This window comes from Miscanthus floridulus, chromosome 11, assembly GCF_019320115.1.
Source record: "Miscanthus floridulus cultivar M001 chromosome 11, ASM1932011v1, whole genome shotgun sequence".
Taxonomy (NCBI): Eukaryota; Viridiplantae; Streptophyta; class Magnoliopsida; order Poales; family Poaceae; genus Miscanthus; species Miscanthus floridulus.
In genome coordinates, this window is record NC_089590.1 from 97,129,310 (window position 1) to 97,154,415 (window position 25,106).

General features: G+C 47.9%; 1 protein-coding gene across 1 annotated transcript in view; it reads right to left on the reverse strand.

Annotated features, from left to right (window-relative positions):
- LOC136492757 (protein ILITYHIA-like) overlaps nucleotides 1-22,865 on the reverse strand; it is a 35,801-nt gene extending 12,936 nt beyond the window's left edge. The window contains 22 exon segments of the mRNA XM_066488765.1: nucleotides 21-137; nucleotides 259-477; nucleotides 479-562; nucleotides 1,187-1,365; nucleotides 1,444-1,537; nucleotides 1,731-1,853; nucleotides 2,458-2,517; nucleotides 2,598-2,717; nucleotides 5,427-5,504; nucleotides 5,572-5,755; nucleotides 5,880-6,046; nucleotides 6,201-6,237; nucleotides 6,341-6,417; nucleotides 6,722-6,795; nucleotides 6,889-7,015; nucleotides 7,565-7,749; nucleotides 7,829-7,972; nucleotides 8,118-8,499; nucleotides 8,644-8,775; nucleotides 8,855-9,228; nucleotides 22,146-22,348; nucleotides 22,458-22,865. Of these exon segments, the coding sequence (XP_066344862.1) occupies nucleotides 21-137; nucleotides 259-477; nucleotides 479-562; nucleotides 1,187-1,365; nucleotides 1,444-1,537; nucleotides 1,731-1,853; nucleotides 2,458-2,517; nucleotides 2,598-2,717; nucleotides 5,427-5,504; nucleotides 5,572-5,755; nucleotides 5,880-6,046; nucleotides 6,201-6,237; nucleotides 6,341-6,417; nucleotides 6,722-6,795; nucleotides 6,889-7,015; nucleotides 7,565-7,749; nucleotides 7,829-7,972; nucleotides 8,118-8,499; nucleotides 8,644-8,775; nucleotides 8,855-9,228; nucleotides 22,146-22,335 (3,147 nt within the window). The 5' untranslated portion in view covers nucleotides 22,336-22,348; nucleotides 22,458-22,865.
- Nucleotides 22,866-25,106: the final 2,241 nt, after the last annotated feature.

Here is a 25,106-nt window from a genome sequence, read left to right on the forward strand (position 1 = left end):
AAGAACTAAGATTTTTTAACTGATAACATCCTAGGTCGAGGAAGTGGTAGTATTGGATCCATATGCATAGATAGTATGTGAAGCACATCATCATGAAGACATGTCTTTTTTGAAGATAGAAGGATCCTTTCCATGATCTGAACCAAAAGGTAGCGACATAAATAAACAAAAGGACAAAAACAGGGAAAAGTAAATGTTGAAAGGGAAAGAGAAATAGAAGTGAATCTGTGGTTGGACTAAAGACAGTGGACGACATACCGGAAAGACAAAAGTAAATGAATCTGCTGGAAGAGGACCCGCTTTGCACGCAATAGTCAGCCCATTTACTATTTGTTCAAAGAGGCCAGATGATGGCTTCTTCTTGCTATCATCTTCCATTATCACAGGTGTAAGATCCAAAACCATTTCAAAATCACCAACAGATATCACACGAATCGCAGCAGCAATCTCGGGCGCCCAATTGCAAAGAGGAGGGGCTAGTGCAACGAGCTAGCCTCAACATTGTACAAAATGCAGCATCGCTTACTATTGCAGAACTTAGCAAAGGTTCAACATAATTTACCTGCATGGCACACCATCAAATTCTGAGCCACAACAGATAGTGATAAATACAAATGTAGAACGCGCATCACAATTAATAATCATGTCACGTGCCAAAAAATGATGATAAAAGGATATAAGAACCTAAAAGATTTCTTCAAGATATGCTCTATCACACACAGATAACCAAATACAAATTTCACTGTTTTTTGACTGAATATATGAGGGTGAATTATTACATACTTGGTTATCATGATTTGACTGTTCGTAAAAAGTACTGGTGTGAAAACAAAATAACATATCCATGCGTCTATTAAGACGCAAATCATAAGCATATGATATAAACATTTCCAAAATAACAAAAAATTGTAAACTACGGTGCAGACACAAACAAAAAAGTCACTTTTTGTTCAATTTACATCCTATCAATTATTCAATTTTTGGGTAGCTTTGTAGGTTCGAAATTCGATCTTCAGTAAACAAGGTATGCCCACAGTGTTCAATATTACTCCTAGAAGGGCATATTGCTCCCTCTATCTAGCAACCTTCAATGTTGTGAGGTTCTGACAAGCACGATCTATGGGCTCGCTGCCTAGTAACGGTGAAAATAGAAAGAAGCTACAAAGGGAAGGAAAAGATTGCTGACCAGAGATGGCAGTTGACCATGAGTAAATATAGGATTAGCAATAGCCAACTTGCCAAGAGCATCCAACATTAAGGAGAGATTCTTCTGCACTTGCCCAACCTTCATACGTACAGATGCTTCCTCCTTCAAGAGCAACTCTCTAGCCTCCTCTTTAGCAGTCTTAGCCTTGTCTATAGGAGCTGGAAAATTTTGTGCATAAGTTTTCACCCAGTAACACACTATGCATATGTTGTGTCAGGGCTAAGAGACTGAAGTACCAGTCTTTTTTGTAGATTTCCCAGTTTCTCGCTTGCCAGTGCCTGAGGATTCTTTCTTCTCATTCTTTGCAGGGACAACAGACCGAGCTGTCTCCTACAAATTATAGCAACAAAAAAAAATTGATATATACAATAGGATAAAGCCATATTCACATGGCTATCTAATAATAATACTAGATTGCACATTTGGTAGATTTTTCTGGCAAAGACTCAGAAGCTACATGTTTCATCACAAACTACAATCAAAATAATTTTTAAAAAAATAACTTGCAAGAACAAAACATTACTGCATCTTGATCATCATATGCACGGAAACGCCCCTTTGCAAGTTTTGTATTTTTGGAAGCAACAGCCTCAGCAATGTAAACTCCTTGCTCAGTTGACAACTGCCCCTCTGGAGTATAGAATATCTACATTTGATGTAGAAGAATTTGTAAGACTCTATGCTCAAAAAGAACTCTAGGAAATTATGCGGCTAGTGATAAAAGGCACAAAAGCAAAAGATAGTAGACCTCAATCACACAGAAGCTAACGACCTCGCATAAAAACTACAAACCTTGTCTGTATGTCAGCATTTAGGCTACTCCCAATATCATGGAATCCAAGAACTTAGTACAACCAGTATCTCAAAATATTCTAATGCATAAATTATGCATTGTGAGAAAATTGGTACGCCATATTAGAGAAAAAATAGAAGATTGGTATGGACATTGTCTGCATCATATGGTGGGAAAGTTTGTGGAACAAAAGAAGCAACACAAACCATCTTTGTGAGAGCAGAACAAAAAAAAGAACTTTCATGCATGGAGCAAAAAAAACAGCAATAAAACTATACCGTTAATGTATACCAGCAAGTAGAGTTTGAGTTTGCAAAAAAAAAAAAAAAAAAAATAGAGTTGAATAATTTGGACCAGTTATGACCTAAATTTATGGCAATAGCCTAACAAAAAGACTTCTAAGAATTTTATTTATTTATTTCAGACCAAATTTCATCAAGAAGTCCTCAAAGGCCACCTTAATATCACTCTCAGAGAAGGAATCATGCAAGGTGCACTCCTGGAGTCCTATGAAGTGCTGTTAAAATAAAAAGATGAATAAAATGTCAGGGAAAGATATTAGAAGCTCCATTTGGGATAACTAAGTGATAAGATAACCTTCTCAAACTCTAGAAATGTGTCGTTAGGAGTAATTCTCATAAGCGTCGATAGCGAACATAATGCTGCACTCTGTACTTGCTTGTTGGAACTAGATAGACCGTCCTGTGAAAGTAATTCCTGAACAACAAATCTACTGGTTATTGACTTGGATGGTATGCAACAATAATACTAAAAGGTGGCACAAATAAAGAATGTGTTAGAACAGGATTTCCATAAAAAGCAATGTATAGTAGCATTCAAAATAGATTCATGGAGCACGCAGTCAACTAGGCATGATAAAGGCATGGGCGTGGTTCGCCTTTTCTCAGCTGACATGTCAGGAGGCCACGCCATCAGACGAAAAGGAATTTCAAAAACTGCAACCTCAAAATCAGGCAGGTCTAGAATTGATGATGGACCACCAGAACTAGCCAATTTCCCCAGACAAATGTATTTTGGACCCTTTTTTTTTTTACAATTTTCACTTGTTTCATGTTTGCAAGAAACAAGAAATTGCCATCTTAAGTTATGTGAATGCTAACTTTGAGAATGTGGCCCAAGTGAGAAGAGGCCAAGACCATAATAAACTTCCATCAAAACTATGGAGAAAACTATATGAATTTCTCTAGAGTAAACCAACCATGATTAACCTATCTTGTTCCAGGCAGATTTCGAAATGCGCCTATTTTGATAAGGCTAGTCACTGCCGCTAAACAACACATAGTTTGTGATAATAAAAATGCACTACATAGTATGTTTTTATTAGCATGTTCCACTTCTATGCATTTTTTATATTAACTTAACAAGGTATCATGACCTAATATCTACTGATGGATACAAAAGTATTGCAAACAAACAGAAATTAAAAAATATATATATGTTTGCCTTAAAGCAAGCCCGTGATATATATTAAAGAAAGGAAAAGTCCAAATTATCCCTCTAATTATGGCCAATGTCCAGATTACCCCACTAAACTAATGTTTGGTTCGATATACTCTTCCAACTATTTAAGTTGGTCAAATTTATCCCTTAGCAAGATTTGTCATTTTTGTTTCTTCACGTACAAGTTGAGTTTTAATGGCAAATTTTGCGAGATGATAGCAGACATTATATTTATGTTAAAAATTGTTAATCTTTCATTATTATGTTTTGTACAATTTTGCATCTCAAGTGTTTATCTATCATTAAATGTAGCTAACTGTAGAGACACACCTCACACCCAATATGGGGGGTGACCTTCATATATATAGCCAATATGGCTAGGTATACAAGGAATACAATCAAGTATACATAGTAGATGCTAATTATAGCTAATCACACATAGACCTGCCTAATACCCGCCCGCAGTCTAAGCGGGAGGATCCCAGACGCATAGACTGGACCTAAATTCAGTAAATAGCTGTACAGGAAGGCCCTTGGTCATGATGTCTGCGAACTGATGAGAGGACGGCATATGAAGAACCCGAACTTGTCCCAAGGCGACCTTCTCACGGACGAAGTGAATATCAATCTCAATGTGCTTCGTGCGACGATGATGAACGAAGTTGGTTGTCATGTAGACATCGCTGACATTGTCGCAGTAGACAACCGTCGCCGAAGCAATGGAGACATGGAGCTCCTGCAGGAGCTGGCGCAGCCAGCAAGCACTCGGCCACCACATGAGCAACAGCACGGTACTCTGCTTCTGCACTGGAGCGGGAGACTGTGGTCTGACGCTTGGAGGACCAAGAAATCAGATTATCGCCGAGGTAGACACAATAGCCGGATGTGGAGCGCCGAGAATCTGGGCAGCCAGCCCAGTCGGCATCGGAGTAGGCGACCAGTGACTGAACAGGGCCGACACCAATGTGGAGGCCGGAGGAGAGAGTGCCCTTCAGGTAGCGTAGAATCCGCTTGATCATCGAGAGGTGCGGCTCGCGCGAATCATGCATGAAGAGGCACACCTGTTGGACGGCGTATGCCAAGTCAGGACGAGTCAAGCGGTGGCGGATAGCTTGGCATGAGTGTCAACAGGTGTCGTCGTAGAGTGACACTCAGCCATGCCGGCGCGTTGAAGGAGCTCAACGGCGTATTGTCACTGTGATAAGAACAAGCCAGTCGGCGGAGCGAGTGACGGAGATGCCGAGGAAGTGATGGAGCGAGGGCCGAACTTGCCGCACAGCGACTTGAAGAAGAACGCCCACTTGGAGTAGTTGGATTGAAGGTCCAGCGTAAAAGGGATGTGGGACTTGACATTGACTGTGGCGTAGTTGTGAGCCACGATCGGGGCAAGCAGCGCCGGCGCTCATGGCAAGCATGGTGGGAGTGCCTGTCGCGGGCAGGGTGCCGGCACTGGTGGCCGAGGAGGAGGAGGCCGAGGTGTCCATGGGAGAGGAGAGAGGGAGGACGGGCGAGAGGAAGTCTCGCGCGTGGGGGGAGGTGGCTGCGCGATCACAGAGTCGCGAGGTGGAGGGAGGGAAAGACCGGGAGAATAGGATCTAATCGGCTGATACCATGTAGAGACACACCTCACACCCAATATGGGGGGTGACCTTCATATATATAGCCAATATGGCTAGGGTATACAAGGAATACAATCAAGTATACATAGTAGGTGCTAATTATAGCTAATCACACATACACCTGGCTAATACTAACCTATCAAAACAATAATGAAAAAATTATGATGTATTATTTAACATAAATTATGATGTCCTCTACAAAATTAGAAATTATAACTCAAGCTGAAATAGTTGGGGAAATAAATTGAACCAAACATTAGTTTAGGGGGTTATCTAGACATAGGTCAAACTTGAGGGGAGTAATTTGGACTTTTTCCTTGAAAATAAGTCCAAATTTCAGAATTACCTTGCAGATAACAGAGATGTTGGGAGTAATTAAGTCAACAAAGAAAATCTGTTCATGTCTCAGCCTTCTTTGCAACCTCTGAAATTTGATGAAATCAATCAGACATGAAAATAATTTGGTAGAAGATAGCTAGCAAGATCCAAACCTTGTTTACACCAGCTGGGCTTGAGGAGCTGGAAAGACAAGGGTGGTGGGAGCACAAAATAATTCGAGAATATGATCTCGGACTATGCATAACAGCATAAGGTGCAATCAAAAACAAGCACTTGACAAGGAGCTCAGTAGATGGAATGAATGGTAACTGTGAATCCGATGAGCTATCCATATCACTGATTGAAAATAAAAGTGTCAGGACACAAGATATGCAAATTCAGAGGATTCAGATGAAGAAAAAGCAACAACACACCAGAAAGCAGATGACTGCAAGAGGAAGACAAAGAATTAGGTGCATACCCTTGTTTCAATATTGACAGTCTCTCTCCAACTAGTGACAACCAATCTGTGAATAAGAAAAGAATATCTTCGGCTAGACCACTGGAGCTTGAGAAGATTTTCTTGGTTGCATCATAAGCTACCTTTCTGACTTCCCAGCTTGGATGGCAAAGTAGAAATATTAGCAGCTGTACAAAAGGACAATGAATCAATACATGCTACAGCCATGTAAGTATTTCTCCAGTAGTAAGAAGCTAAATGTGTGTATCAATATTTTAAAAGAATTTCAGATAAGAAAAACAAGATTCAACAATTTAGAGCATTCAAGCTCACTATATGTACCTGCAGCAATGACTGGATCGAAAAATATTCACGAACCCTGCAATTCAAAATATGAATTAAGTTGAGGGCAGAAAAGAAAGGTACTGGTCTAACACACAAAACCCAATTTATTGAGGCGAATGCTAGAGCTAGAGCTAGACCTGAAGAAATGTTCTACAAGCAGTGATTGAAGAAGATCCAGGACGGCTAAGCAATCATCATCTGCTAGTTTGGGAAGCTGCCAGGAGAAAACAGTGTTACAAAAACATTAATACAAAGAGGTTTAGTTTCAAGGTAGCATCAAAAGATCTTAAAAGTCATAAGATTTAATACCAATGATTACACTACGCCCTTAGAGTTTTTGAAACCACTAATCACTTCCAAACACATTTTACATAAATGCAGATTCCATAATGTAGTAGCTCATCAGGTTCTAAATAATAAATAAAAAGTTCCGTGAGATGCTGAAGTACATCCACTTCTCGTGTCATTTTGCAGGATAACAAATTATTCTTGGTGGAAATTCAGAACAACAGAATTACCAACTGTAGAGAGATCAACGAGGGTTCATTTTGAGCAATCAATGTCCACAGTTTCTCCTTCAGAATGGCACCATCTGCATATTCATCAAATCATATTTAAGGCAAAATGTGCTGGCAAGTATACAAAAAAAAAAGGCACTTGGATACAAGAAGAAATTGTAGAAAACCTGCTTTTGTATCAACAGCAGCAAGCCTGGATACTGCAAAGAGTGCATAGATTCCATCCAACCGCTGTGTTGCCTTGCTGAAGCCAGTTTTTGACAACTGAATCAAATGATCCAATAAAGAAGCAACCTGGAGCATACCAGTTTTATCAATAGTTAATATGAGCCAATGTTTAGTATCTGCATTTTTTCTGCCATGGAACCACTCTTCCTTAAGCAAAGAAAAAACATAATAATGATAATAAAAGCAGACGCAGCTACTAGGTGGTAGTTTGGTCAAGTTGGATGCCCCCCACCAGGGTTTGAGCCCTGGTGGTGTTCCCGTTGGTGCTTCATTTAAAAAAAAAAGGTCCCTCACTGTGAAACCTGTCCACGGGGGAGGTGGTAGTTTGGTCAAGTTGGATGCCCCCCACCAGGGTTTGAGCCCTGGTGGTGTTCCCGTCGGTGCTTCATTTTAAAAAAAAAAAGGTCCCTCACTGTGAAACCTGTCCACGGGGGTGCACCGCCTGGGCGAGCAGACTTCGGGACCTTGTCTAGACCCAGAATTGGTTTAGTCTCTTCTTAAAATAAATGTCATTGGGGCGGTCTTTCCCCAGGGTCTAGTTGAAAAAATAAAAAAAAATGAAGTAAACAGAATGATGGTTCTTTATGTATACAAAACTGGAAGTAACTCCCTTGCCTTTGTTAAAGAATCAGAGTTTTTGCATATAACTCGTAAAAATTTCAGATGTGCCTTCCTTAAAGTGTCTTTCTCTTTCAAGCCTGCAGCAATAAATGAAACAACATCTGGTTGGACAGCTTCAGCTGATACCAAAGCCCAAGACCCTATTGCTGATAGAATCGCCAATTTCACCTCCTCGATACCTGTCATAGGATAGAAAAACTATGAATCGATGTCATTAGATGAGGCTATGAAGCATAAAATGGTACTGTTGAACTTTACCATCATCCTTGTAACACGTTAGAAGGAAACTTGATACTGAGGGGGCAAGTCTGCCTATTTGCTTTGGAGGAGATCTTGATAGCTTCTCTAAAGCATTTATCATTCCAATTCTCTGGTATGGAAGTGATAGTTTCCCTTCTGAACCTGCCCAAACCAAGTTTGTCAAGAGATATATGAATTACAGCACAAAATTGCAAACTGTAATACTGCATTAAAAATGAGTTAAGCGCTAACACCACTGAACATGATAGGTCAATAGATATTAGAAAATAAAATACACATGTAATACCTCCTAAAACAGCTTTGATAGCATTGACCATGGAAGGTAGAGCATCTGGATCACTTGACTTCTCACTTAGTGTTCCTATAATACTCAAAGCATTAATCCTCCTCTCTTCATCTGAATGTCGAGCCTGATGCAGAACAACTGGCATAAACTCGATGGAATACTTGCTTAGGTCTAAACGGACTGTCTTAAGAAGATATCCAATAGACTGTAGTACGATTTCAGGATTTCTTTTCAGCATCTTTATGCATGATGGTATAACAGTGTTCTTAAAATCCTCATGCCCAATCTCCAAGAAAAGAGGCTTAAAAGCTTCAGTGGCTGCTTTCGGTGGCCGGTCTTTTGAACTCAAGATGGTTTTGACATACAAATCCAGGAACACTGACTGAAAACGATAGCACATATCGTCAAATACGCGAGGGAATCCGCAAAAGGCTTCAATAAGTTAGGTCAAACATTTGATGAATACATAATTGCTTGACTACTAACAGCAGAAAATGCAGATCAAATATGAGGGTTGAAGGTTTACCTTGTACTCAGTGGATAATGATGGAGAGGTAATGGTAAAATCCAGTATTAGATTCAAAAATGCAGGAGAATCTCTCATGGAAATTCTTAAATCTCTGAGCTCCTCTATGTACATCTTATATATTCCACTAGGCTGGAAAATGGAACTAGATAAGATATGGGCAGGAGACAATTGTGACAATCTAAATTTATTTACTATTGCTAATAATTACCTCAGAGAAAAGACGAATGAATAACTGTTTGCAAGTCCGGCGCCGACGGAAAGACCCGTCCATAAGGACTTGACATAAGACTGCTTGTGCATTGGCCAGTCTGGTAAAAGCACCTTTTGAAAGTGTGGCAAATTGACTCCATTTCAGAAGATAGTGTGACCATCTGAGAAGCTTGAAGCTTGTAAGGGGGTTTGTAACCTTTAGATTCTTTTCCATAGATTGTACAAGTACCGCAGCAAAGGGCTTCATGAAGGTGGGTTCACCAAGAGCCTGAATAACCATATCATCGACTGCTTTTCGTGATGCCCGGTCGTCATATATTGGCAATGTCTGGAAAATGAGATCGACTAACAATGCAGTATCTGACAGTGATTCTGCATGTAAAACAAAATAATTTAAGAAAAATGGTTTCATAATGACTAAGTATCGAATAAATGAGCAGCACAAGTATGTACATTCACATGGAAAATGAATCTGCAGAGGGACAAAGGTTCATACTTGAGAGAGAGAGAGAGATCACAATTCACAGCACACACATGCTATAAATTGGTGTATGCTAAATATTGGCAATTGTCCACAGACACAACTAAGCTCTAGAACTACGTGGTAGTAACAACCACAGCACCTAGCCAGATAAATAATCGACTGAAATCATATTGAAGCATAGCTTAAGCATACAACAAGATCACAAGAAATCTAGTTGCAGCATCATTAGCATTGGTGTTAGTTAGGGCTCGGTAGCTCGCTCGACTCGGCTCATTAGTGGCTCGGCTCGTTTATACTTTTCAACAAGCTGAGCCAGCATCTCAGCTCGTGAAGTTAACGAGCCAGCTCACGAGCCCAACGAGCCAACATTATTGGCCTTGAACTTATATTAATTTTGTATTACTTCATGTCTTATACTTTACAATTGGTCGATGCCTAGATCTAGAGACCATGTAAACTTTGGATTGGGATTATTATGACTCCATCATTTTATTTTTAATGATGCATGGATAATCAATAATGGATTATAGATGCACTATGTGTAGTATGGAGTATGGACCATGGATGTATGGTGCAATGCTATAGTATATTGTTATACTTGTCAATATATCAGTAAATATTAATTTGTTTGTTTGATTTAAGGCTTATGTATGTGTTACTTTTGTATTATTACTATTCTCATGCTTCAGATAAATGCATATATTACGTTTTGTGTGTTTTTTATATTTGGCTCGCGAGCTTAACGAGCCGAGCCGAGCTGGCTCGTTAATCCAGCCCTAGTGTTAGTACATGGTCTGCACAATGAATCCTAATATGATCAGAATAACGCATTAACCCTTTAATGTCACGGCAATCATGTCTCTCACAGCAGGCTCAAGTTGCACTGCACATTTGTTGAGCTCTCATGCCTTTTCCAAATTGTTGGACCATGATAGAATAGCATTAACGCTTTAATGTCACGGCAATCATGTATCTCACAGCAGGCTCAAGTTGCATTGCACATTTGTTGAGCTCTTATGCCTATCTCAAATTGTTGGACCATGATAGAATAGGTTATTAACATGAGTCAAAAAGCCTTGCACTGACCACTACAAGATATGCAACAGAATAATCCATAGAACAGCCCTGCAGTAACAAGGTATGTGCATCCAAGCGAAAGAAAAATCGATAAATAGATGTCGCCAGCTTAACTCCAAGGCACTGCTCGAATTAGACAAAACAAGCATCATACATTGTCTACAAACTCCATTCACATGTTGAAAACCCACATGCAGAATAGGTGGATTGAGTCTATACAACAAAATGTAACTAGAAACTACACAGCTAGTTGGTGCAAACCTATGCATGATCGACAACTACAATACACCATAGATCGGAGAAGGCGAGTAATCGAGAAGGTATGCATCGAAAACATATATGGTCATAGAAGCTCAACAAAGCCACACTAATCTCAGCAGAAAATCCATACGGACTGCTCAACACATGCACATGTGCATAAATAACAAGAGCTTTGAGCTAACGAACTTCGATCCGCTGCAATTTGAGAGGAATTACGCATGAAAACAAACACGCAACTCCGTAACGATCCACGAGGAGATTCAGCTCGCGCAAACATCGCCAAAAGTTCGTCCGATCGTAGAGCCCTAACCCCAAACCCTCACTAGAAAAAGTTGGTGCGCAGGGAGCGTGGCGCACGGGAGGGAGAACGAAACGCGCAAATAGCGATGGGCGAGCGATCCCAAGAAAGGAGAGCGGAGACGATGATGTGGTGAGTACCTATGGCCTTCTTCGCGATGAGAGGAGGTACGGTGTGGCAAAAGATGTGAAGGAGGCGCTTCGTCGAGGAGGTCGCGACAGCGGCGCGCAGCACCTCCTCCACTGTCGCCTCCTGCGCACCCATTTCGCTGAGGAGGGACACTTGTGTGGCAGTGACGGGGTGCTGAGATGGGTTGCAAGTGTGCTGGTGTGGTGTGTGTTGCGCGGCCAAGGAATGCGCAGCCGCAGACACGATTGAAGAGGGCTACCAAGTTGATTGGGGTTTAAGTCCGAGTAGTAGGCCACATGCTACATCCCAATGACGTGTGGGGACTTCATGTCAGGTCATGTTAGGCTTTTCCTTCATGTTGTATTGTGGGTCCACTATGTGAGTGAGTGGAGTATGTCTTGGTAAACGCCCACATGACAAACTAGGATTAGGATTCATCCTCCTCTTTCTGTATTCCAAAGTCCATATGTTTTACAACACTCCCCCTGTTAGTCGCTGAATTCTTACTCTCATCGAGAGAGGATGACACTAGGAGTTGAGGCAATTTTCTTTTTCTCACACACATGCCAGGCCAACCTGAAGGGTTGGGGGTACATATTTATAGGCTGCTAGCCAGCCAAGCATATGCCAAGATGCTAGTCTAAGATACTGTCGTAGATGCTAAGATGTTGTCCTCTAAGATGATATCCTCTAGTCTAAGATGCTGTCCTAAAAACAGACCATGCAGCCCCAAGGACCATGTGACCAGCACAGCCCCACAAGGACCAGCCCACACATGAGACTTATCCCATCATTCTCCCCCTAAGTCTTGTGCGTCGTCCTGTGGGAAAGTTGAACCATCCCGGTCCTGGAGCAGAGCTCAAGGAACTTGATCCTCCCAAGGGGCTTGGTGAGCAGGTCCGCAAGCTGGTCCTTGGTGTTGATGTAGCTCGCCTTGATGCTCCCTTCCTCCAAACAGCCTCGGATGAAGTGGTACCTCACCCAGATGTGCTTGCTGCGTTCATGGAACACGGGGTTCTTTGCCAGGGCCAGAGCGGACTTGCTGTCCACACAGAGCTGCACCGCTCTAGTGTCTCTGCCGAGGAGATCACCGAGCAGTCGAGCGAGCTAGAGCGCCTGAGTCGAAGCGGTGAAGGCCGCTATCTACTCAGCCTCGCAGCTGGACAGGGCCACCACCTGCTGCTTGGCCGACTGCCAGCTATCGAGGCACTTGCCGAGGAAGAAAAGGATCCCACTCGTGCTCTTGCTGGTGTCGATGTCACCGGCGTGGTCGCTGTCGCTGTACCCGACGAAGTGTGCCGCCCCAGGGCACCTAGGGTAGTAGAGGCCGTGATCGAGAGTCCCCGCAACGTAGCGGATGATCCTCTTCACAGTCTGCTGGTGCTCCGTCGTCGATCGCTGCATGAACCGACTAACGTAGCCGACGGAGAATGCCAAGTCCGGCCGTGTGTTGGCGAGGTAGCGAAGGCTGCCCACAAGACACCGGTACTGCGTAGCGTCCACCTCCTCTGTCGTGCTGTCGTGGCTCAGCTTCAGCCTCTCCTCCATCGGAGTGAGAGCTGGGTTGCAGTCGGTGAGCCCAGCTAGCTCAACGACGCGCTTAGCGTACGCGGTCTGTCGAAGCGTGATCCCGGAGTCATCCTGGTGCACCTCGATTCCCAGGTAGAAGAAGAGAGGCCCTAGGTCACTCATCTGGAAGGTGGCCTTCATCTCTTCCTTGAATGCCGCCACCTCCGCATCCTTGGTGCCGGTGATCACCAAGTCGTCGACGTAGACACCCACCAGCAGAGCATTTCCTCCACTGCCCCGTCGGTAGATGGCCGCCTCGTGCGGGCTTTGCTCGAAGCCCATTCCCTTTAGCGTGGAATCCAACTTGGCATTCCACGCCCTCGGTGCCTACCGCAAGCCATAGAGGGCCTTACGCAGGCAGAGCACCTTGCCCTCCTTGCCGGGGATCGCAAATCCCGGCGGCTGGTGCACGTAGACCTCCTCCTTCAGGTCGCCGTTAAGGAACGCCGACTTGACGTCCATGTGATGAACACGCCAGCCCTCTTGGGCAGCTAGCGCAAGGAGTCGCACGGACTCCATCCGTGCCACGGGAGCAAAGGCGTCGTTGAAGTCGACCCCCTCCTGCTGCACGAAACCTCGTGCCACCAAGCGAGCCTTGTGCTTGACGATGGCGCCGGCTTCATCCCTCTTCAGCTTGTACACCCACTTAAGGGTGATTGCGCGGTGACCACGAGGAAGGTCAGCAAGCTCCCAGGTGCGGTTCTTCTCGACCGCATCCATCTCCAACTGCATCGCGGCGCGCCATGCCGCGTGTCACTCGGCCTCTGCAAATGACCGAGGCTCGCCGTCGTCACACGCAAGATGCAACTGCGCCTCCAGGTCGTGAGGCACCGGTCCCGGCACTGGCTGGTCGCCGAGAAGATTCTCCACCGTACGGTACCGCAACGGCTCGCCGTCGTGGTACGCGTCGATGCGCTCCTCGTCGTGAGAGAGCGGAGTAGCGAGCTCAACCGGGCTGTGCTCGACACGAGCTGGTGTTGGAGTAGACGTGCCCGGAGAGGTGCCTGTCGATGCTGGAGTGCGTGGCGGTGCCGGCTATGGTGGAGCCGGCGAAGGACTCATCGCAGCCGAGGTCCTGGCTGGAGAGCGTGGTGCTGTTGGAGTAGCAGGCGCCGGGTCGGTGGAGGCTCGGGGACTGGGGTAGACGCACTCGCCGAAGAAGAGCTGCCTACTCCCCCAACTCCCTCGAAGTGGACGTACTCGACAGTGAAGTCATCGTACGTCGGAGCCGAGCCGTCGTCCACCGCCTTGTCCCACGCCCATCCTCGCCCTTCGTCGAACACAACGTCGCGCGCCGTGCGCACACGCTGTGTCTTCGGGTCGAGGATGCGGTAGGCCTTCGAGCCCTCCGCGTAGCCGATGAACACTCCTGGAGTGCTCCTGTCGTCGAGCTTGCTGATGTGGCCAAGCTCCTTGGCAAACGCGAGGCAGCCGAAGACCCGCAAGTGAGAGACCACCGGCTTGCGCCCATGCCAAGCCTCGTACGGCGTTCTGCCGTCGAGCGCTGTGGGGGTATGGCCCCCAAGACATGGGCCGCACCATCAGAGGTGGCCCGGCCCACAAGATCAAGCCGTGCACGGCGCTGCTCGGCGTGCACCGCAAGACATTGTATAGTATCAAATAGGCTACTTTCCTTGTAACCCTGTCCCTCCAGACTATATAAGGAGAGGCAGGGGTCCCCTAGCGGATAAGCTACTTGGTCATCCAGATCAATTCAATACACCAAAGACACAGGACGTAGGGTATTACGTCGATCAGACGGCCCGAACCTATCTAAATCGCTGTCTCTACGCCTTGTGTCACCATCCGGTTCCTGATTACGCGCACCCCCACCGACAAATCTACCATCGCGGGATACCCTTCGGTGGACTGCCGACGATATTCTGTCGACAGTTGGCGCGCCAGGTAGGGGTGTGCGCTTGATCCATGGCGAGCCAGATGGACCTCAAATCAACAGCACGTTCTCGTCATCAATCTCGTGGAGATCCATGCCGGTCCACGACGACGATTCATCGCTGGCTACATCAGCCCCCGCGACAGCAGATCCGATCTCGAAACAACCTCCGAGGTCGTCTTCACCGACAACTCACCGCCCGCCAGGTGCTCGCCGTCAACGCCGACCAGATAACGTCATACGTCGCCGACCAGACGCTCCGTCTAAAGCTAAGTCACGTTTTAATATTCTTCTAAATATTCTCCAATATCCGTATATCGCCATAATGTTTCTCCAAGCTGTTTTATCCATATTTGCTCTCCAAACGATTTTTCGAACCCTCGAACAGTCACGTTGATGCTCGGACGCCTCCAGAAACGGCCCTGTCTCCGGCTCTTCCCTACACGTGCTACGGGCTCCGCGCTCTGCGTTATGGGTGGTCGACAGCGGCTCCTTGGTCACGCCTGTTCCTCCTACACGTGCACGGGCTCCGCGCTCGACGTTATGGACTATGGGCTAGCTAGGGCTGGAGACTCAGCTACACACTAACTGGTCGGGCGGTTTATATTAAATATAAATACATCTTCGCTCTAACTGATCGCCAAGATACATACACTATTTTTTCTCCAGAGTTCATTTATTTTTACATCATGTACTACCCATTCTACATGTTTGTATTGTGGGATCATCGTCCAGGTGATCAGACCTAGTGCTCGGACTTCTCCACCGATCAACTGGTCGGACCGCTTGGTTCATGGACTCCGTCGCCGACCAGTTGATCGGACTGTTCGTCGGTCGCTTCTACTCAATGCTCACTTCGCCGCCGACCAGTTGACCAGACTGTTCGCCGCTCGTGCTTCATCGCCAGCTACGCCGGTTACTCCTCAGCGCTCGGTTTCTTCGTGCTCGAGGAGTAAGTGGGCACACTTCACCGCACGAACGTCGCCAGCTACGCCGGGGACTCCTCGGCGCTCGGACATCGCCAGCTTCGTCGGGGACTCCTCGGTGCTCGGACATCGCCGCCTACGCCGGGGACCCCTCGGCGCTCGGACATCGCCAGCTTCGCCGGGGACTCCTCGGTGCTCGGACATCGCCGCCTACGCCGGGGACTCTTCGGTGCTCGGTCATCGCCAGCGACGCCGGGGACTCCTCGCTCCTCCGGTGCTCGGTCATCGCCAGCGACGCCAGGGACTCCTCGCTCCCCGGTGCTCGGTCATCGCCAGCGACGCCGGGGACTCCTCGCTCCTCGGTGCTCGGTCATCGCCAGCTACGCCAGGGACTCCTCGGTGCTCGGACATCGCCAGCGACGCCGGGGACTCCTGCGGGACATCGCCCTACGCCGGGGACTCGTCGGTGCTCAGTCATCGCCAGCCTACGCCGGGGACTCGTCGGTGCTCAGTCATCGCCAGCGACGCCGGGGACTCCTCGCTCCTCGGTGCTCGGTCATCGCCAGCGACGTCGGGACTCCTCGCTCCTCGGTGCTCGAACATCGCCGCCTACGCCGGGGGCTCCTCGGTGCTCGGTCATCGCCGGTTACGTCGGGGACTCCTCGGTGCTCAGATCTTGCTACGTCTCATCGGTGTGCTATCAAGCTGCTCCATGCTGTTCGGATCAGGGTGCTGATCTTGAGCAGCACGTCTGGGGTCTTGATACGCGCATGTCAGACGACGTCGGCAAGCTTTCAGACTTCTTTTTCTTTGACCCTGCTACAAGATTCATTCTTCATTTTCCAGCAGGTTCGGGGACTAAGTGGACACACTTCACCTTGCGGTGAATGTACTTGTTCTCATCTCAAGGCTACGCCCGGGGACTGGCTGCCTGCTCGGCTGGTCTTCTACTTTATGACCCTGGCACCACGTGACTACGTCACCTACTGTCATCTCGGAGACTAGCTGTGGGGGTATGGCCCCCAAGACATGGGCCGCACCATCAGAAGGTAGCCCGGCCCACAAGATCAAGGCGTGCACGGCGCTGCTCGGCGTGCACCGCAAGACATTGTATAGTACCAAATAGGCTACTTTACTTGTAACTCTGTCCCTCCAGACTATATAAGGAGAGGCAGGGGTCCCCTAGCGGACAAGCTACTTGGTCATCCAGATCAATACAATACACCAAAGACACAGGACGTAGGGTATTACGTCGATCAGACGGCGCGAACCTGTCTAAATCGCTGTCTCTGCGCCTTGTGTCACCATCCGGTACCTGATTACGCGCACCCCCACCGACAAATCTACCATCGCGGGATACCCCTTCGGTGGACTGCCGACGATATTCTGTCGACAAGCGCCTTGGTAGGCAAGCGGTTGAGGATGTAGACGGCCGCCACCACCGCCTCTCCCCAGAAGACAGCCGACATCCCCCTCTGCTTGAGAAGGGACCGAGCCATCCCCACAACCATCTGGTTGCGCTGCTCGACGACGCCGTTCTGCTGCGGGTTGTACGGCATGGAGTAGTGGCGCTGAATGCCCTCATCAGCGCAGTACGACGCGAATTCAGTCGCCGTTGTCGGTGTGCAGCACGCGCACCTTGCGGCCGCACTCCGCCTCCGCAGCAGCCTGCGAGCGCCTGATGGCGTCCGCAGCCTCTCCCTTGCTGCCGAGGACCATCACCCACATGTAGCGAGAGAGGTCGTCGACGAGCAGCAGGAAGTAGCGTCGTCCTCCCGGTGTGGCCGGTGTCACCAGGGCCACACAAGTCCCTGTGCACAAGCTCGAGCCTCTCCTTGGAAGCTCGCCCGCTGGAGAAAGGGGAGTCACCTCTGCTTCGTCAACACGCAGACGTCGCAGAGCTGCTCCACATGGTCGAGGCACAGCAGGCCTCGCACCATCTCCATGGCACTGAGCCGCTTCAGGGCCTCGAAGTGAAGGTGTCCGAAGCGCTCGTGCCACTGCCACGCCTCGTCATCCCGACAAGCAGCGAGACAGAGGTGTTGTGCCACCTGCACGTTAAGGATGTAGAGTCGATTTGCGCTTCTGGATACCTTGGCAAGAAGGCGACGACGGCGATCTCAAATCCTCATGACTCCATCCTCAACCACCACGCGCGAACCGTTCTCATCCAACTGTCCCAAGCTGATGATGGAGTTCCTCAACGTGGGGATGTAGTAGACTCCGGTGAGCAGCCTGTGCTCACCAGACATGGCGGTGAAGATGACGGAGTCGACGCCCTTGATCTCTACGCCGGAGGCATCCCCAAACTTGACGGAGCCTCGGACGCTAGAGTCAAGCTCGATGAAGAACTCCCGTCGACCGGTCATGTGATGGGTGGCGCCGGTGTCGAGGCACCACCCATCAGTCTTGTCGTTGCCGGAGCCGTCGCCGAGGAGGGCGTGTGCTTTTGGCTCGTCAAGGTGGAGGAGAGCATCTACGGCCAGTGCCGCTGGAGGTAGCTCGATGCTTGCATGTGCCATGAACAGAGCCAGCTCCTCCTCCGCCTGTGCGACGTGGGCCTGGCAGCGTCGTGGTTGTCGACAGTCCTTGGCCCAATGGCCAAGCTGGCCGCAGTTGCGGCAGGCGTCGTCTCGTGCCGGCTTGTGCCTGCCGGCGGCGCCGCCCTGGGCGCCTTCGCGGGCATCACCCTCGGCACGTCCTCGCGCCTCGGCCTGGGCGCCTCTGCGCGGCTTGCCACGCTTGCGGCCGCCTGTCGCGGAAGAATGCTCCCCCTTCTTCCGGTCACCTTGGCTGGCAAGCCACTGCTCCCGAGTGAGAAGGAGCGTCCCGCCAGTGGTGATGGACCCCGAGAGGGACTGTGGCTCATCGCTGTCGACGACCTTGAGGCGACCTATCGCCTCCTCGATCGACATCGTGGAGAGATCCAGCAGAGACTCGATCGAGCGAGCCATCTGCTTGTACTTCTCGGGGACGCAGCGGAAGAGCTTTTCGACAGCTCTCTCCTCGTTGTAGGTGTTATCGCCGAACTGCACCATCTTCTGCAACAGAGTGTTGAGACGGAGAATGAAGTCATCAACGTCCTCACCTGGCTTGAAGGCTAGGTTCTCCCACTCCTTGCGAAGTGCCTGCAGTGTGGACTTGCGGGCGCGGTCGCTGCCGATGTGTGCCGCAGCGATGGCGTCCCAAGCCTCCTTGGCAGTCCGCTTGTTGATAAGCGAGAATTGCATCTCGGGCAGGACTGCAGCGATGAGGGCATCCAACGCCCGTCGATCTAGGTCGTAGTCGACATCGCCGTACCGGACTGCCTCCCACATGTGCCGCACCTGGAGCTTTACCCTCATCACCGCAGCCCACTCGACGTAGTTGGTCTTGGTGAGGGTAGGCCACCCACCGCCGGGGCCGACGTCTCTGACGACAGCCTAGAGCCCGTGGTAACCACGGTACCGATCCGAGGAGAAAGAGCCACGCTGCCTGCGAAGGTCGCGCTCTCCATCGACCCGTCCGCCACCATCGCCGTGCGCGCCTCCTCCAGGAGCGCCACCGCCATACGCGCCTCCTCCAGGAGCGCCGCCGCCATGCGCGCCTCCTCCAGGAGCGCCACCGCCGTGCGCGCCTCCTCCAGGAGCGCCACCGGTGCGTCCGCGCCTGTCGGGGCTACCGCCGCGCTCGTGGGTGTGCGCAGCTGGCCACTGCGCCGCCCGCGCTCGTCCTGCCTCCCTCCCCAGCAACTCGAGGTCCGTGTCGGCGCTGTTGTCAGCAGAAACGGAGCTGTTGATGCTGCCGCGCAGGGCCTCGACCTCTGCTGCCGCCGCACGTGCTGCTTCCGCCTCCGCTCTGGCTGCTGCTAGCTCCGCCGCTGCCAGCCTCGACGCCTTTGCCGCCGCCGCAGCGGTCTCTGCCGTCGCTCGCTCGCGTTCCTCTGCCGCGGCAAGTTCGGCCTCCTGCCGACGCCGCGTGCTCGAGGCGACCGAGCGCTGAGACTGCCCTGCGGACATGACGCGCTACCGGGGGGCTGCTGCGTGGGGAGAGGGCTGCTTCAGATGAGTTGCTGCTCGTCTGCGCAGAGGGAGAGGAGTGTGCAGGAGCGGCCGGAGCTGCTGCTGCTCCTAGCTGGGGCTGTTGTGCGGCTGGGAAAGGAGATGAGCAGGAGATGCTCAGGCTACAGGATAGTACGGCTCTGATACCAGTTGTTAGTCGATGAATTCTTACTCTTGGTAGTAGTAGAATTCTTACTCTCATCGAGAGAGGATGACACTAGGAGTTGGGGTAATTTTCTTTGTTTCTCACACAAATGCCATGCCAACCTGAGGGGTTGGGGGTACATATTTATAGACTACTAGCCAGCCAAGCATATGCCAAGATGCTAGTCTAAGATGTTGTCCTAGATGCTAAGATGGTGTCTTCTAAGATGTTGTCCTCTAGTCTAAGATGTTGTACTCTAAGATGTTGTCCTCTAGTCTAAGATGTTGTCCTAAAAACATACCATGCAGCCACAAGGACCATGTGACCAGCACAGCCCCACAAGGACCAGCCCACACATGAGACTTATCCCATCACCCCCTTGGGCGGTTACCACTCATATACTCACATAATGGACCCACAAGACAGCACGAAGGAAAAGCCTAACATGACCTGACATGCAGTTCCCAAACGTCATTGGGATGTCGCATGTAGTCTACTACTCAGACTTAAACCCCAGTCAACTTGGCAGCCCTCTCCAACCCTACCTGTGGCTGCGCTGTCCTTGGCCACCGTAGCACACACCACACCAGCAACCCATCTCCCCACCGTGCCGGCACCATGCAAGTGCCCCTCCTCAGCGAAATGGGCACGTAGGAGGCGACAGTGAAGGAGGTGTTGCGCACCGCCACCGTCGAGGTCTCAACCTCCTCGAGGAAACGCCGCCTCAGCATCTTCCGCCACAACCTACCTCCTCTCATCGCAAGGGCCATAGGTAGTCACCCCATCATCATCTCCACTCTCCTTTCTCATGATCGCTCGCTCACCGTCATCTGCGGGTTTTGGTCTCCCTCCCGTGCGCCGCACTCGTCCCTGTGCACCTACTTTTCCTAGTGAGGGGCTCAGGGTCAGGGCTTTGTGATCGAATAAACTTTTGGCGATGTTTGTGCGAGTTGAATCTCCTCGTGGTTCGTGACGATGTGTCGTGTTTGTTTTCATGCACAATTCCGCTCAAACTACAGCATATAGACTCTTGTTAGCTCAGAGCTCTTGTGCTTGTGCAGATGTGCATGTGCTGAGAAGACCGTGTGGATTTTTTGCTGAGATTAGTGTGTGGCTTTGTTGAGCTATGACCACGTATGTTTACGTTCTCGATTACTCGTCTTAACTTCTCTGATCTGTGGTGTATTGCAGTGGCCGATCATACATAGGTGAGCACCAACTAGCTATGTAGTTTCTAGTTACATTTTTTGTATAGACACGATCCACCTATTCGGCATGTGGGTTTTCAACATGTGAATGGAGCTTGTGGACAATATACTATGCTTGTTTTGTCTAATTCGAGTGACTGCCTTGGACTTAAGCTGGCAATATCCATTTATCGATTTTTTTGCTTCGATGCACATGCCTTGTTGTAGAGCTATCCTATGGATTATTCCGTTGCATATCTTGTAGTGATCAATGCAAGGCTTTTTTGATTCTATCATGGTCCAACAATTTGAGACAGGCATGACAGCTCAACAAATGTGCAGTGCAACTTGAGCCAACTATGAGATACTCCCTCCGTTCAAAAGTCTCCATTGTATAAGCAAATTGGATTTTTTTCAAAAGTCTCCATCGTATTAGGTGGTCCTTCTGTCTTTTCTCGGTTTCGCGGGCGTGTGACACCTCGTATCTACTGGGGGTCCTTACTACGCCGCCCTCTGTTATCTTCTTATACAGATCCGTCGTCTGCTCCGTTTGTTCTATTAATCCTCCTTGCTATCGTGCCCAAGCGCCGTCGTGATGCGCCGCTCCCCCGTGCAATCACGCCGCTGCATGCCATGGATCACCAACGATTCACCGCTGGCGCCGAGGATGAGCTCGTTGGTGGATTGAAGTGCGCGGTAACGGTGTTTGGGGCGGGGGTTAGCAAAAAAATGCTTGGAAACTCAACAGCCGGCGGCGCAGTTATAACAAACCCACGATTAAATGGCAATCAGGGATCCTTGAGCCAACCTTGGTCACCACGCGCGAGCCTTATACGATGGAGACTTTTGAACGGAGGGAGTATGTGATTGCCGTGACCTTAAAGCGATTATGTGTTATTCTAATCATATCAGGATTCATTGTGCAGACCATGTACTAACACCAATACTAATGATGCTGCAACTAGATTTCTTGTGATCTTGTTGTATGCTTAAGCTATGCTTCAATATGATTTCAGTCGATATCAGGCTAGGTGCTATGGTTGTTACTACCACGTAGTTCTAGAGCTTAGTTGTGTCTGTGGACAATTGCCAATATTTTGCATACAACATTTTATAGCAGAAAGACAAGTGCTATTATTAATATTTTATAACAATAGCAGTACTTACTTCAGATGGCATGTTAATGTCTTTTTTTCTGGGTATAAAAAACATTCAAATATATTCACATATCCTAAGACAAGTTATCTGCCACTACCACTATCCTAGACAATAGCAGTACCTGCAGTACCAACGGTAACATCATCTTCTTCTCTCACATTTTCAGTACCTGCAGTACCTGAATTTGTTGCTGCCGCTGCACGAGACGCCAAAACACGTGCACGAGTACGAGGAAGAGCAGCCCCAGCCTCGTGAGATGCACCAGCACCACCTCCATCTGCGTGAGATCCACTTGTGCCAGGGGTTGACATTGCTCAATGCTTACTGGAAAATAAAACGCATATATAAAGATCAGGTCGCAGCTTGCAACCTTGCAGTTTCTACAACCAAATACTTCAGATCGGGAATGGAGATAAGGGCCATGGATCTAGACCTGCTGTGTTGTGCTGTCGGAGGCGAGGTAGCCGTGGATGCACAGATGAAGCCGGCGAGCAGCGAGCTGAAGTCCAGCTCCAGGTCGAGGTCGAGGTCACCGGCAACCGCCCCAACGGCCTAGAGGTCGACGTCACCGGTCGGAGCCTCGCAGGGCCACCAGATGCAGTGGGCTGCGGCCGTGCGGCAGTGAAGGTCAGGCCGTCGGCGTCGGGGTCGCCAGCCTGTGCGCTGCTCCTCCGTGGGATTGAGCCACGGCGGACGGTGAGCAGGGGAGTACGCGAGAGGCGGCGGCGTCGCGGACTCGCGGCAGAGAGGGGAGTACGCGAGCGAGGCAGCGGGCGGAGAGCCGGGCGCGTCGCGTGTTCCCGTTGCGGCGGCGGGTGGCGGCTGGCACCTGGGAGGGGTGGTCGATAGAAAGCTGATGGCTCGTGCTGTTTTCCTAGTTATATACCTAGGATGAGTTACGTGGGCTGGGCCTCATTGCATGGGTTGCTTAATTTTCGGGTCCCCGCACGCAGGGAGCAGCGGCGATTTCGGTCGCCTGAAACGGCGATCTCGAGGAGCTTGTGTGGAGAACTTCAATGTAATCTCCTACGACTAAACAGACTAAAAGTAACATTATTTTTTTATACGACTTTTTTTTATCGCTTCTCTCTTCCGGCCATACGATACCTCGCATGATAGAAAAAGAAATTGTCATCCCTACGATCCCCGCTTACTTTGAAAGAAACAAAACGATCACCTAAGGCCACATGCATGGAAGGAAACAATAATCATACATGAAAGAAAACAATTGGCAAAGATCAAGCAACACGACTCAATGAGCATGTCCCTTAACTTTAGTGTTTCCAGAAATTAAAAAGTGGTTGCTCCTTGAGAACATCAGTGGTGCCAAATAAAAGATGTGCATGTTATACATGGTGAGACTGGTGAACCTTCTGTAATTTCCTAAACGAATATTCCCACCATTCGTATATAGGTCCATTCCCCTACGTTTCTTCGTGCTTCAATTAGCATATAATATGAAAGTATTGTTGTGTTCATCACGACTTCCAGTTAACTACTCCCATTAGCATATACTTCCTTTGTCCCAAAATATTAATCGTTATGGGATGTATGCAAGTCAAATTTTCTTAACTTTAACTAGGTTTGTAAAAAATACGTGCAACATTTATATCTCTAAATAAATTTATTATAAAAATATATTCAATGATCTATGTAATGATACTAATTATGTATTATAAATATTAATATTTTTTATATATAATTGGTCGAAGTAAAAAAAAGTTAACTTCTCGATAAGCGAGAATGAATTCTATTTTGGGACAGAGGGAGTATATGAAAGCAGTGTTGAAAATATTTTAACAATCAAGTTCGTCTATGTCTGATTGGTAAGCGTAGACACCATAATGGCATCAAAAATTTTCGACTCTCATGGACAGCCTCATGGATCAATGCAAAGCATCCTAATCCTACAGCATACACAAATGACAACCTTAAAGTTATGATATTTTTAAAGGGTGGACAATAAAAACCATCTTAGATGTTTTGGCATTAGAGCATATATATGCAGACACATAGACATGGTGGTGCAAATGAGCAGCCAGTAGGAGTTGAGAGTTAGGGAGTATTTGGATCCTAGGACTAAACTTTAGTCCATGTCACATTGAATTTTTATATATCAATTAGGAGGACTAAACATGAGCTAATTATAAAACTAATTACATAAGTTGTGGATAATTCGCTTGCCAGCGCCGTATACAGGATGGTATGGAGATGTGGTAGAACTTATTCGTGGATTTGTTGACGCACGAAAGAAATGGATATCGAAAATCTCTTCCTGTCGGTATAAAAATGATCTTAGCCATATCACGGAATGATCTACATAGTAGAGTTTGTAAGCCTGCGACGTCATGCTCTCTGTGACTGTGTAAATTTTATAAACTTAGCTTTTTGGATTAAATGTCACTTTAACGTCGATCATATACTTTTACAGTATTGTTATCTTATTGTGTGATCCGTGTGTTTTTCGTACAAAAGTTTAGTTGTCCCGTAGCAACGTACGGGCATGAACCTATTTACATATATACTCGAATCTAGTGTGTACATGATTATATGGAGATACAGTAAAACTTATTCATGGATTTATTGACGTATGAAAGAAATGGATATCGTAGAATTCTTTCTGTCGATATAAAATATTATCTTAGCCATATCACGAAAAAGTCTATACAGTAGAGTTTATGAGCCTATGACGTCGCGCTCTCCGTGACTGTATTAATTTCACGAACTTTGCTTTTTGAATTAAATGTCACTTTGACGTCGGTATTTAATTTAACAGTATTGTTATCTTATCGTGCGATCCGTGTGTTTTTAGTACAAAAGATTTAGTTATCCCGTAGCAACGCACGGGCACACTACCTAGTTTGAAAAAAAGTCCACCTTAGCTTCTTCAATTTCTGCGAAAGTCCATTTTTACTCCCTGGACTCCAAAACCAGACAAAACACCTCCCTCAACTTTTAAAATCGTTTTCTCATATCTCCCTGGCCCGATTATAAGTAGTTTTTAAGGCAATTTTGTCTTTTTCTTTTTTATTTATTTCGGCTAAATCTTTAAAAAATTATAGTAAATCACATAAAAATCATA